Raw genomic sequence first — 14,762 nt, 5'->3', positions numbered from 1 at the left:
TTCTTTCGGATGAAGCAGCCAATCACTGTAATCTTGGAGATACCTGGGTTACCAGTCCGCGACAGAGTGCTATTGTTATGGAATGTATTCAGCAATGACCCAACTCAGACTAAGGCAGAATGCCAGACGTCCTTCACTATCTCCACTAGTAAAATGACCTCGTACCTTCTAACTTGTTGATAGCTCTCACTTCCAAGATATTACGCAAGTTGAGTAGGATGTGAGAAAGGTTCCGAAAATGAATGGAGGGGGCAGGGAAGAATGTTTGATAGGGGATGCTAATAGCACCATAACTCTGACAGGCGCCCAAAAGGGAACTGTCTGCATGGATAACACCGGTATGAGCTCCTTTTTGAGATCCCTTAATTTGGAGTGTGTAAGACCTAGTTGAGCTGTGTGGGAGGTCATAATCAAATCAGAAGTCCACCGTCCGAGACGGGCAATGGAACGAGATAATCCTGGAAAGTTGTAACTGAAAAACACACAAGGATACCAAATTTATAGTCGGAATCTGCAATTACATATTGTATCCCCAAAGGGAAAGGGAATCTGAAGAGGAGATTTGACGTCAGAAAAATTGTGAGGCCAAGGCCCATGTCTGTGCTAAGATGAATATATATATCCCGATAAACACGACCCGAAGGCTGCCCTGTTCCCTAAGGGAGCCATCACCGATTTTAGTAAGTTGGTGAAGCCCTAGGGAGTTGATCCCGAAAGGAAGGACCAAATACTGCAACTATCTGTTCCGTCATCGGAACAGCATGAAACGACGGAGGGGAGGAATGATGGTGAAACTGGACGCCCTCCTTTGAACGCTAGCATGTTATGAATTGGTTGAAAATGATGAGCGGCCAACAAGGCTTGCTACGCAGTGCTAGAGACTAAGTTCTGAGGCCCTGTTGATGACTCTAGGACGGGGATATCCCGAGCGTCAACAAAGTTCTCCTAGGAGACTATTCTGCGCTCCTTTAGAATAGATCACATCCTCCTTATATCTCAACCATGCAATGCTTAGGGGTGTCTGTATGTAATATTGTAGTGCAAAGCACAAACTCACGGAGGAGTAGAGGGGGAGCCAACCCTATGCACACAAGCAGTGATAATAATGTACCTAGCTCCTCAGCAATGCTGTAGCCTAAGTTATTCTAGCCCACAAGGGCGTAAGAGCCCTATATAAGTATCAGGAGCGTGTGCGCACTCCAAGGGCCAGCCTATTGTTGCAGCCGGGAAGGCGTAAAAGGAAAAAACTGCTCCGTCTAAAGTACGAGGCATTAGAGCCTCGGAGAAAACAGGGGACGCGTGCGATGTGCTTAGCTCAAATGTCCTAATATATCTATATATATAGCCCAATTGGGCTACGCACCTCGGAGCGTGATCGGCTCCATCCCGCACTCGGCAACTAGGGAAAGCCTTTGGCGGGTAAGCGCGAAGCCGCGCAGTGAACAGAAAATATTTTCTGACATCTACCTGAGAAAGTACCTTGCCTAAAATTTTACTTCAGAAACAACATTATTGAAACACCAGGATTTGAACATGTAACCTTTAGAGTCCAATACCTTAACCACTACACCACAGTGACTCGGTAGGAACGCTGGCGGCAACAGCGCGGTATCCCCACTCTCGAGGGAGCATCTGGATTTTGTGCCCAGCCGGGCCAAATCTGTGTAATGACATCTCGCATCCCTGCTCCCGCGGGAGCGTCCTTATGCTGAGCCCGGAACAAAACTACATAGCGCTATCATGCAGACAACCCACAATGCAGTGGAGTCATGAAGCGCACATCACGGATTCGCGCATGTGCTACAACAACACAAGGAGCACATTGCTAAGTCCCAACTCAACGTAATGCCTGCAATTAAGTCGCCCGAGCGGTTCAACAACAAACCATAACGGCGGCGCGCGACCTCAATCAGGCCTGAGAAAAAAACCCATTAACAATACATAAACCAATTAAGCGCCGTAGAAATACGTAGTCCAAATCCTACTGGAAAGTAGCCCAATGGGGCTACGCACATCAAAACTTGAGATAAGCAGGCTCTGGGTGCGTCCGGCTAATGAGGGGAGCCTCAGTGCGTTATAATCACCTAATGATCGCCACCGAAGGCAGCGTGGTACCAGGACACCAAGCAGGAGCTTGTATGAAGTTGGCCAAGCGTGCCGCAATGTTAGTTTCCATCCCGACATAGGCAGGTAATTCAAAGATGCTTTAAGTACAAACGCTGCCGAGGACAGCGGAGATCGCCGGCTCCCAGCGGGAGTCACGCCATGAAAGAGCGCGTGGGCTAAGTTCTGAGTAGGGCTCCCCGGTCCCAGCGGGAGTGCGAGACCCTCTCAGGCGACCGAGCCACAAAACTTTTAAATATAATATAATATAATGTGAGCTTCCCTCCTAGAACCAGGTCGGGATTCAAACCTGCGTCCTTCACATGTATAAATGCTGCATGTAACACCTTGTGCTATTGCTCCCTGTGTTGAACAGGCAAAGCAAGCCAAAACAAAGCGAGAGTAGCGCTTTTAAGTAATAAATAGTGGCGCATGCCTAATTAACATCTAACGATTGATGCACTTCGAAGGCAGCGCGATACACTGAGGCCAGCGGGGAGTGAGGCAATGCCCGAGCGGGCCGTCTGCGTTAATGATGTGCCCTGCTCCCAGCGGGAGCGCACCACAGATCAAGCTGCTCCCAGCGGGAGCCTCTCAAGACATCCGCAGGCCAGCACGGAGTGAAAGCAACGCCCGATGGGGCCGCCCACGGTAATGATATGCATTGCTCCTAGCGGGAGCCTCTCAAGACGCCCGCAGGCTGATAATGGCACCGCAATGCAAGCGCTGAAGCGGGAATGCATATGGCAACAGAGCGCGCAACCTGAAAGGAAGATATAATCGCCCACAGTGCAAAATTGCACACATATGCAAAACACAATTATTCAAACGTAGCGCGGTATAAGCGCAAACATAATTGCAACATTGTCAAAAAAGGCAATTTAACTGTCAAAATGAGACATAAATCACATCTTTTGAGCACTTAACTTCCTGCGTGAGAAGCAAAGAAAGAGTAGAAACAGAACACAGTGGCTCTTATAGGACTATACAAGATGTGATGTATTGACGAGCATCATGGGAAATGTAGTTTTATTTGCATACAAAACGATTTTCATTGGCTGCTGTGAGTAGGAAATAAAAGAAAGAAGCATAATCGGAAGCCTCCGGTCCTGTAATAGAATCCAAAGGCTCCTGCTGACCAGCTCTGGTAATTAGACTCAGAAGTCAAAAGGCACCCCCTGGGCCTTGGTGAGCTGAACAGACGGTGCCCCCTATGAACCCCTACATTTCTATTAACCTCTGCTGCTCTTGGTTTCCCTTCTGCAACCTCTGGTGCCACACCTACAGCATGTTTGCCAAAAGAAGAATCTCCATTGAAAAGCAATGGGCACCCAAGGCTTAAATTGCACACTGCCGCCTCTGTGCTACTGGTGGTGTATGGTTTGAGCTACTTTGTGGGCCACACTGGTGCTGATCTTAAACTTCAACGCTTGGCCATTGCAACAGATTTACCTACCTGCAAGCAGCGTGACTCCAGGCACCCCCAATCTCAATTGAATAGCAATGGGCCAACTCTGATTTTGACCTGTCCCTAGCCGCGGGTGGTGCAGTTTTGGTAATCACCTGACCCTTGCTGACCTTTGGTCCTGAAGACTGGAATTGTAATTTACAGTGCCTTCTTTACCTGTTTAACTGCAATATTGTTTTCCCTAAGGGATAACACTGAACTGTTCTGAAACGTCCAATTCGATTTTTCAAAGTTATAAGTATTTTTATTTTAGAACATACTTCCCTTATTGCCACGATCTTGGTCCTAAAATAAAATACAAAGTATATTTTTCCAAAATTGGCGTGGAACTCATTCTTGAATCATGTGTCCATTATTGGTCAATAAATGTCTTACACTCCTCTGTGTTAGGCCTAAGGCTGCTCACCAACACTACCACTAATAGAGCAATTTGGGTTTTACATTGAGCCCACATTACATTGAGTGTACACACTTTTCGGGACCCCTGAACTCTGTGCATGGTATAACCACCTAGTGGGCATACCATATACAGAGCCAGCTTCCTAGAAACACTATACAGTTTTAGCAGTAAAATTGCATGTTAGTGCAAAAGTGTGTGATCATTTCAATACAAAATGTGCTGTCAGTAAATGACAGTGCAATACCACATCATGTTTTTGTATTACATGTATCAAAAGTGAGTTTTTACACATGAACTGAGAAACGTTTTTGCCCCCGCCTTGACGGTAATTCTGTTAGTGAACAAGAGTCAAGTCTGGGGTCAAGTGTACCATACATGTGAGCAAGATTTTTATTATATATGGAGCAAACGTTTAGTCTATGAAATCAAACAAAAGATTTTTTATAGAGCAGGAATGCAGAAATGACATATTTCAAGGTGCTCTTGTGATAATGAAGAAAAAGGCAGCTCTGTAAAATAAAATATTTGCCTAGTATCACACAATTTGAAGACCAGTTTACGGATTAAATATGTTACGTCATGTAGATTATTCAAGTAATATTTTAATGATTTTTCGAGGCCGGTGTTTGCATAATTGTTTCCTGAGGAGAAAGTTACCCTACTTAAAATCCCTAGATGGTGAGTCAAAGATTTCTACTGCACACCCAAGACTGATTACCTCTTAAATAGCCTTACTTCCCTATACCATGAGCTACACATTATCATGTGTCGAGACACCTGTAACGTTTCTGAAGTGTAACCGTTTCTGAAACTTAAACTAAAGTATTCCATTAATCTTTATGAAGTACTTTACTGAGATTTTAATAACTAGAACACAATATACTTAATTAAAATCAAGACAAGTGGAGTAATTTTTATGTAGTGAGATTTAAGACGGGTTGTCTACTTTAGTGACAATAGTCTGGATTTTACTTTCTTACCTAACCTTACATATAGAACTTCATGTTACATCCCGTTAAGTTATCACTCCCTACAACGAGTTTAATTGTAATACTTGTACATCACTTGTGATGTAATTGGATGAAAGACTGCAAAATATGGACGTCTTTATTGAAACAACCACTACTGGAGAAACATATTTGCCTTTATTGGCAATATTTTACAACGTTCTAGTTACAGCCTGGGGGCAATGTAGATATTTACAGTAAACTCAAACTTAACTTTATCCGTGTACATCAACTGTTTTTTTCTTCAGACACTGAACTGGCAAAGAGGTGCTTAAGGATGTCCTTATCCAAATTTCTACCTATGAAGACCAATCTATTTGTTCTTTCATCATCCTTCTCCCAGTTCACCAATGTCTCCTCGAGGTCGTAAAGCTCGTGTACACCTTGGACTATTACTTGCTGCATCTTGTCCTTCAAAGACACTAACCCTTTTAATCTTATGACTTCCATGGGGTTACCCGTCCTATCTCTCGCGGTCTTTTCCCACAGGAGGTTCTGAATAAATATATTGAGGTGTTCTTCACTGATGCTTCCTGGAACCTCAAACGTGACTGTGACAATGCTCAGGTCTAAGTGCGGACGAGTTGTCTCCACCAGCCGTAGTTTTTCCTGTAAACTTGTGCTTGATAACTTGTCAAATGAATGTAGATCTAGTACATCTGAGAGGTCTACCCTCGACCTCTGCGTCTCCAGGAGTTTGACACATCCGTTGATTGACCTGACAGCGGCTTTCAACGAGTCCAACTCTTCCTGCAGCACCAGGTCTGTTTTATTGATGATGAGGAGGTCGGCCAAGGCCACCTGCCTGGCCGCCTCGTTGATCAAGCCTTCGCCCTTCTCCTCGGTCAGGTGCTGCAGCCCATACTTGGCGTCCACGACAGACACGATGCCATCCAGGTAGAGGTCGCTGCCCAGCTCGGCGTCCACCCAGAAGACGGAGGCCACGGCGCCGGGGTCGGCCAGCCCGGTGGTCTCCAGCAGGATGTAGTCGAACCTGCCCTTCTTGTGCATCAGGTTCTCGATGGCCTTGACGCCGCTGTCTTTGACGGAGCAGCAGAGGCAGCCGTTGCGCAGCTCCAGCCACTCCTCATACAGCTCCCCGGCCTGGCTGACGGCCAGCGCCTTCTCCAGCGCGCTGCCCTCGCCGAACTCGTTCAGGATCACGGCGATGCGCTTGTGGTGCTGCTCCGTCAGGATGTGCTGCAGCAGCGTGGTCTTCCCCGCGCCCAGGTAGCCCGTTATAATGGTGACTGGAATCCTAGCGCCTTGAAGCGGCGGCTCGGGGATGGGGATAAGCTCTGGACAGTCCTCCTCGTCCTCTGTGGTGGAGTCGGCCATCTCCTACCTGCTGCTGCGGGGGGTGGGGGGGGGGCCTGGACTTTGCACCCGGTGCCCACACTACCCTCAGACCCCCTAGACTATGTCTGGTGTTTACTTTAGCCACACCCGGAACCACAAGCACCTGCTACCCTCGACCGGAAGTAATCACACGCATGACGCACAGGGGAACGGCGTGACGCACAGTCACTTGATGGTGCGCCGTTGCTTAGCGACTTTCTTCTAACTGGAACTAAAACTGGACGCTTGGTCTTTATACTTGTGCACGCGCTCTTGCCGGGAGAGCTCTGACGTCTGCGTCTGGTTTTGCGCAAGATGTCAAACGAGTCTCTCCTGGCCCAATCACGTGCGGACGGAAGTGACGCACTATGGATGCGGGGCTGAGTCTTTGCCCTCTAGTCCAACGCTACGACGCGGTCGGGCTGTTTCTGGCGCCGCCTGTTTGAAAGTGTTGGTACTGCATACGTTATAAGTTGATCTGACCTAACGACTCCCGAATGATTATCGGGGTGCTCTACTCTGGCACTCCGTACCATCGGATTCATTCTCCTTGTTTGTGAGATTCTTGTTCACTTGTGGCTTTTACATGTAGAACCGTAAGGACGACCATGAAACATAAAAATTCTGATTTTGTTTTAGCTCGCTCTTCCCCGGTGTGGGTCGGAGTCTCCCAGACGGCGTCTAATTAGACGGGACTCTCACCCCGTCGTGGCACAAACGGCGCGTGCGGGACCGAGACACAATAATGGTCCCTTCCCGGGCCGTCGTCACTATCTCCAGCGCAGCCGTCCCAGGAACTGAAGGTTGTTTCTTTGGTTCTAAATTCCTCTTGCTGCGTTCCTTCCTCGCGGGGGCGGGTTTCTAGCGCCACCCCACGGCCAGCGGCAGTACTGCAGCTGTGCCTCTTGTCCGTCCAGTCGTCGCGCGTACGCGGGCAGCGCCCCCGCACTGCCTCTCGCGGTACTGCAAGTTATTGCTCTGTTTCTCCTCCCCGCCGCCGCGCTTCTCGCGCGCTCCTGCGGCCTGCAGCGCCCCCTCTGGCCGTCCCGAGGAGCTGGGGGCGGGCTCTGGCAGTGACTCGGGTTCCTGTGACTCGCTGCGCTGCCCGTGTCCGGCTTTGCGGCGCCTCTGTCCCGTCGCCCCCTGGTCCTCGCGGGCCCCTAGGCGGTGAGTGATACCCGGGGGCTGCCCGTCGGCCCGGTGCGACGGGGGAGGGAGGGGTGGGCGGCAAGGATCCCGAGGCGGCCTGGGCCCAGAGAGTACTGACCGACGGGAGGGAGGGGGCACAGAAGCAGCCCAGGGCGGAAGGGCTTAGGAGAGGCATGAGCGGGGGCAGAGGACCACGGAGTCCGCACTACGGCCCCTAGGCCTGCTCTCTGTGCCCCCAGTCACCGGTAACCCCAAACTAGAGCCGTCTCCGTACTGCCTGACTCCCTACCCCACATGCCTGAAGGTATCTGCTCCTCATTCACGACTGAGGCTGCCTGTGCCCCCCCACACAAGAGAGTCTCTCTGCCTACCGGTACATATCTGAAACTCTCTGCTCACTTACACTCAAGAGGTTCCCCCTGTCCACCCCTTACACAGCAGGCTCCCCCTGTCCACCCCTAACAGAGCAGAGGCTCCCCCTGTCCATCCATAACAGAGGCTCCCCCTGTCGACCCCTAACACACACGAGGCTCCCCCTGTCGACCCCTAACACACACGAGGCTCCCCCTGTCCCACCTTACACAGCAGAGGTTCCCCCTGTCCACCCCTCACCCAGCAGAGGTTCCCCCTGTCCACCCCTCACCCAGCAGAGGTTCCCCCTGTCCACCCCCACCCAGCTGAGGCTCCAGCTGTTCTCCCCTCACACAGCTGAGGCTCCCCCTGTCCTCCCCTCACACAGCTGAGGCTCCCCCTGTCCTCCCCTCACACAGCTGAGGCTCCCCCTGTCCTCCCCTCACACAGCAGAGGCTCCCCCTCTCCTCCCCCCCCCCCCCCCACAGAGCAGAGGCTCCCCCTGTCGTCCTCTAACAGAGCAGATGCTCCCCCTGTCCACCCCTAGCACACAAGAGGCTCCCCCTGTCCACCCCTAGCACACAAGAGGCTCCCCCTGTCCACCCCTAGCACACAAGAGGCTCCCCCTGTCCACCCCTAACACACAAGAGGCTCCCCCTGTCCACCCCTAACACACAAGAGGCTCCCCCTGTCCACCCCTAACACACAAGAGGCTCCCCCTGTCCCACCTTACACAGCAGAGGCTCCCCTGTCCACCCCTCACACACCAGACCCCCTGTCCACCCCTCACACACCAGACCCCCTGTCCACCCCTCACACACCAGACCCCCTGTCCACCCCTTACACAGCAGAGGCTCCCCCGTTCCACCTTACACAGCAGATGCTCCCCCTGCCCACCCCTTACACAGCAGAGGCTCCCCCTGCCCACCCCTTACACAGCAGAGGCTCCCCCTGCCCACCCTTAACACAGCAGAGGCTCCCCCTGCCCACCCTTAACACAGCAGAGGCTCCCCCTGCCCACCCTTAACACAGCAGAGACTCCCCCCCCCCCCCCCGTCCACCCCTAACAGCAGAGACTCTCCCCCCCCGGTCCACCCCTCACACAGCAGAGACTCCCCCCTGACCACCCCCTCCCGTCCACCCCTCACACAGCAGAGGCCCCCCCTGTCCACCCCTCACACAGCAGAGGCCCCCCCTGTCCACCCCTCACACAGCAGAGGCCCCCCCTGTCCACCCCTCACACAGCAGAGGCCCCTCCCTGTCCACCCCTCACACAGCAGAGGCCCCTCCCTGTCCACCCCTCACACAGCAGAGGCCCCTCCCTGTCCACCCCTCACACAGCAGAGGCCCCTCCCTGTCCACCCCTCACACAGCAGAGGCCCCTCCCTGTCCACCCCTCACACAGCAGAGGCCCCTCCCTGTCCACCCCTCACACAGCAGAGGCCCCTCCCTGTCCACCCCTCACACAGCAGAGGCCCCTCCCTGTCCACCCCTCACACAGCAGAGGCCCCTCCCTGTCCACCCCTCACACAGCAGAGGCCCCTCCCTGTCCACCCCTCACACAGCAGAGGCCCCTCCCTGTCCACCCCTCACACAGCAGAGGCCCCTCCCTGTCCACCCCTCACAAAGCAGAGGCCCCTCCCTGTCCTCCCCTCATAGGCTCGGCCTGTCCTCCCCTCACAGGCTCGGCCTGTCCACGCCGTACACACCACAGGCTCCCCCTGTCCCCTCCTTACTCATCACAGGCTCCCCCTGTCCCCCTTACACATCAGAGGTTCTCCTTTTCCCTCTTGCGCCCCAGAGGATCTCTTGCGCCCCAGAGGATCTCTTGCGCCCCAGAGAATCTCTTGCGCCCCAGAGGATCTCTTTTCCCCCTTACACATCAGAGACTTCCTGTTTTCCCCCCTTACACAACAGAGACTTCCTGTTTTCCCCCCTTACACAACAGAGACTTCCTGTTTTCCCCCTTACACAAGAGACTTCCGGTTTTCCCCCTTACACAACAGAAACTTCCTGTTTTCCCCCTTACAACACCAGTAGCTCTCTCCGTTAACTCTCACAAGTCAGAAGCTCTCTCCGTTTTGTCTCACACAACACAGCCTCCCCTTGTTCGCCATTAAACGCCCAAGAGCTCTTCTGTCCCCCCACATGCCAGAGGGTCCCTTTGTTTTCTGTCAACATGCCGGAGGTTTGTTTCTGTGGCTTCCATGAGACAGGCTTTCCCTGATCAACAATACGCCAGAGACTCCCTCTCCCACAGTCTGGCTCTGGGCGTATGGAGGTGGTCTCAATCTGAGTGAGATGCACTAGAGTAGGCAGCTTCGTTAGATGACACTTACCTGACTACGGACATGGCAATTTGACCAGTCCAAGAATACATGTAAGAACAGTGTTTCTTCTTTATGCCCCCCTCTCCCCCTTCTTTACAGTGGCATTAGACAATGAGTGGCTGGAGTTTAAGGTTGTTTTAGGGACACGTCCTGACCTGTGTAGGGCTTTATGGAGGACAGAAATGTGGTTATTTTTTTCTAACGGGTTTTGTGTTATGCCAACCTGTGGAGTTATTTTATTCATGTGACACAGAGGTTTAATATCAAATTAAAGAACTTCACTCACCCTCTCTCTATGCATGTTAGTATTGCTCAGGTCCAACTGTTGAGGGCGCCTTTGTAACCATATTCTTCCTCCTGTCAGCCAAGTTGTACTATCCACTCGGTCTGTTTGCAATTTTACGAACCTCTTCCACAAACACACTTTGTAATGATCTCCCAAGGGAGACCCTTGCGTACTGATGATTTCCTCATGCCGATGATGAAGTGTGCCACTGGGTGGGGGGTTGCTGTCTTTATACATTAAATGCTAGATTGGAGACTTGATGGATTCTAAAAGGGTATCCATGTTTTGCCCCAAAAGAATAGGGCTCTTCTGTGTTTCCCCTACATTTGAGTTGTCTTGTATTTTTTGTGGTGTTCTGCTGACCTTAACATGCCATATGCAAGATGTCCCTTCTTAGCTCCCTACGTGCCAGAGGCTACCCGTGGCCCCTCCTTTTCAGTGTCAGAGGGCCCCCTCCCAAAAAATTGCAGAGACTCCTTTTTGATCCCTCTTGCTCACCATGGGGCTTAGTCTTTGCACCTCCCTGTTCCAGGAGCTCCCTCTTGGCCCCTCTTCAACATGTTCCAACTGATCCCCCTCCATGCCCTAGGATCCCCTTAATTAACTATACAAAAAGGTATGTTATCGTGGTCTCTTCAGACCGAAAGATCGGTTGTGAGATCCTAGTAGATCTCAGTGAATGATCTGCCCTCAGGTGAATTAGTGTGATCCTGGCACCTCTTGGATATTTGTGTAGGATCCTCCTGCACAGGTACCACCTGTGACATGCTTAATCATCGGATCCTCACCCCTACACAGTGTGAGTGGGTGGGCTCTATGCAGTTTGTAAGCTGAGCTCTTATTCTACGAAAGAGGGATTATCAGTGAATTAAAATTGCCTTTGGAATCCTAGCTCTTTTTAATATAAATATCCTTTGGCAGAGATGTTTAGTGGGAATGATGACCCAAACCAGCAGACAAACATGAGGCATACATGCAGCATACAGATCATAATTTCCCTCTCTGTCCTAAATTTTAGTTGAGCTTCATAAGGCAGTGGGGGTGGGCGATCCCTGTAGTCACACATTCGTCAAGGGACATAGTCTTCCGTTTTTACCTATTCAGCTCCCTGCATGCCTTGCATGCTTCATGGTTTTCTGACTCAACTAGTCTAGAGTTGGAAATACCAACCACAAATCGTAGGGATTTAATATAGTTCTTGGTCCTGAAGAAAGCCTACTGACCCTTGGTGGCATACTATAGACTGAAACATATCGACCTTTTGATGTTTTTGGTCATCATACCCACAAAACATCTCACTGTTTTTGACTCTGACAAAGGACCTTTATATTAAAAGAAGCTAGGATCCTTAAGGCATTTCACCGATATTCTCTCATTCTTAGAATAAGAGCTTCGCTTACCAACTGCGTTGAGCCCACTCACTCTAGGTGTAGTGGGTGAGGATCTGGTGATTAAGCATGCCACAGGTGGTACCTGTGGGTGAGGATCATACAAAAATATCCAAGAGAAGCCAGGGTTGCACTAATTCACATGGGTGCAAATCCTTCACTTTCTTGAGATTTACTAGGACCCGGGCACAATAGCCTAGATTAACCCTCTTTTGTGTAGTTACTTGTAATAGTCTGGGATGCAGAGGGTTGCGCCTTCCATAGCTTCTCACTACTTCTGGTCATATACATTCCTAGTAAAACATCCAGCTAATAGCTGAGCCCTGCCTGATCCAATAACTGACCCTGCCGTCCACATTCCACAGCCAGTGTCCCCCTTCATACATATCTCTTACTAGTACTGTAACCCCTCACTACCCAGATACCGCAACATAACTTATACTTTAACTACTACATATCAGTGCACAGTTCCCTGGCACCACAAACTTCTTTTCCCTTTTCTAGATACTGCAACGTTCTTGTCACCCATTCACCCTGACTAGCGCTCTCTATCCAGTACCGCTCTTTATCCAGTACCACTCTGCCACACTACCCTATCTACTACCACAGCCTCCCCTTAAAAACACCCCCCTTGATGAATCTCCCCATTGCTACTCATGGTGCCACAACCATCCAATAACAACCTTGATAACTCAGCCACCCTTCCGGCTCTCGTACCACTACCATAAGTCATCGGTGCCTCTTGCTTCTATAAACCCAAACGCTGTTGGTTGTAGACCCTAAGTGCTTTCCCAGATGCCATAACTTCAAATGACTCACCTGATACCTTCCCCGCCTTCCTGGGCCCACAGCCCACATTGTCACATATGAAGACACCACAGCAACCATCATTCTACATGTTATCACAGCTCTATGGCCACCCCTGTGAGGTCTGTTTTGATGCTATAATAATTGACATATTATTACCATAATGTTTGCCTGTCGCATGCAATCCTCCCGCCTCTGATACAACAAAACCCTTATGCTACTCCGGCATCGCCTGCTCCACGAGACCCAGCACTGGGTGGGGTTACTTCTTTGCTTGGCATGGTGCTCACTGCATTCCCTGGCAAACAGGGCTTTACCAATCTCCTTCCCTCCCTGCTTAGGGAAGGGTTTGTTCTTCTGTACAGCCAGGTCTTGCTCGCTCAGATCCCTTTGTTCCATACTGCCCAGGATCTTTGTTCAGGAAGCGATCCAGCTGCCTATTCACAGATGCTCTTCGCCTATACGCAATTCCAGGCAGTGCTTTCTATTTTCTGTCCCAGGCCTACATTTGTTTGAAGACAGTTTTCTTTTTCGAGGTACCTTCGTTACATAATGTTTCCAGGCCTTCAGTTCCAATCATTTTAATAATCCCCTGTGTCTTTCTCCACATCTTAAACTTGTTTTTTTTATTTTTAGAATAGAGCAAGTATTGCTTGTTCCTGGGCACTCTCCCTGAGCTCTATTCACAGTCTGTAGAGGGCTGTCATAGGCCCCATGGTAGCAGTATTTACTGCTCTGTAATTCCTAGATATTCCTGTTGGCAACTGTAGTACCCTCCTGTTCCCTTCGTGCCTTTACATCACTAGCTGAATATACAAGCGTATGCCTATTCTTAATGTCCGCTTAAGGCTGCTCCCAGGGTCAGGGTGTCCCCAGTACTTAGAGCTGGGGCATTATGCAGCTTTTGGTGAGAACTATCTGAGGGTAAGAGTGGCTTGTACTTGAGCTGTGCTGTCATTTCAAGCGTTTAAATCTATTTACTGTGCAGTTATGATATTACCTAAGAGGTGTATACTTGTGCCTTATCACAGTCTGAGGCTTAGAGAAGTTTATGCTGGGACTGGGGTAAAAGCAGAGCCTGAGAGAGGTTTATACTGGAGCTTATGGCATTGTCTGAAGCTTGGAGGTTTTTAGCTATGGCACTGTCATAGTCTAAGGCCAAAAGGTGTATACTGAGTGTCGGAAGAGGTTTACGCTGGAGCTCTGGTATCACTTGAACATTTACGCTGTAGCTCTGTTGCTCTCTTGAGGCTGGGAGAGCCTTTTATTCTGGGACACTGTTACTATTTTAGGTGTGTGGAGGTCTGTACCGGGACCCTGGTATTGACAGGCCTAGAGACATTTATACTGCAGTTCTGGCACCGTCTTAAAATAATATTCATACCCTGATGCTATATCATGTCAAGGTAGAGCTGGGGTCCTACTTTTCAGTGATAGTAGGTCAGGAGGATTTTCTTTGAACACAAGAAGCGCTTAATATTATTAGAGATTTAGTAGTAACCATATCAGACGAGATTGCACTAGTGGCCACCATATGTAAGATTACTAGCAATGTTCACCTCTGTGCTTCAGGCATGGCTGCCAGCAGCAATGTAAAAAATGCTTTGTCGATGTGAAATACCTCTACATGGGTAATACATAAAAGCCATAGCTGCAATTCTCTGGCCCCCAGATAATAACGTTAGCAATAGTCTCCCAAACAGTAATTGATTTTTTTCACTCAAATGTCAGCTTTAATATGTTTTGGGAATTCAACAGTTTCCCCCCCAAAGATCACACATTTTCGTTTGAAATGCACGCTTTTCAAATTTGGTATAGACCTATTAATTCAAATAAGCAAAAGCTTCTAGTGTAGTTCACTGGCCAGCCCACAGGAGAGCTCCTTACAGGTAGCTGGAGCTCTACCTGTAGCTCACAAGCTACTTGGAGAGGCGTGAGGAAGAGGTTTATTGTGGATCTCTTCCACCGTCACTGGGTAAAAATGGTTTATCTAATCTGGTAGAACATTTTATACAAGAGTTTCAGTACCCTCAGTGGCTTAAAGAGAGATTTACATATGTTTAGTTTTTCTCAGAGGCTGTGAGAGGTTTATATATTAGCTTTACTGTTTTGCAAGTCTAGCAATAGTTTTACAG

At 49.8% G+C, this 14,762-nt stretch overlaps 2 protein-coding genes across 14 annotated transcripts in view; one reads left to right on the top strand and one right to left on the bottom strand.

Moving 5' to 3' along the window:
• Nucleotides 1–4,331: 4,331 nt before the first annotated feature.
• On the bottom strand, nucleotides 4,332–6,641 carry LOC146799725 (zinc-regulated GTPase metalloprotein activator 1A-like). The gene has a single exon (XM_085627401.1). It carries the CDS (start codon nucleotides 6,314–6,316, stop codon nucleotides 5,207–5,209), a length of 1,110 nt encoding a protein of 369 aa, XP_085483527.1. The 5' UTR covers nucleotides 6,317–6,641; the 3' UTR covers nucleotides 4,332–5,206.
• Nucleotides 6,642–7,344: 703 nt separating this feature from the next.
• Nucleotides 7,345–14,762, top strand: part of HECTD1 (HECT domain E3 ubiquitin protein ligase 1) — a 559,621-nt gene continuing 552,203 nt past the window's right edge. For all 13 annotated transcript variants that reach the window (XM_085627391.1, XM_085627395.1, XM_085627387.1 and 10 more), the window contains exon 1: nucleotides 7,345–7,483. The gene's annotated coding sequence lies outside the window, so the exon portion shown is untranslated. The remainder of the gene's footprint in view (nucleotides 7,484–14,762) is intronic.

This window comes from Triturus cristatus, chromosome 9 (assembly GCF_964204655.1).
Source record: "Triturus cristatus chromosome 9, aTriCri1.1, whole genome shotgun sequence".
NCBI classification, from domain to species: domain Eukaryota; kingdom Metazoa; phylum Chordata; class Amphibia; order Caudata; family Salamandridae; genus Triturus; species Triturus cristatus.
Note: the sequence above shows the minus strand (reverse complement) of the source record. Positions and strands in the feature narration are given on the sequence as shown.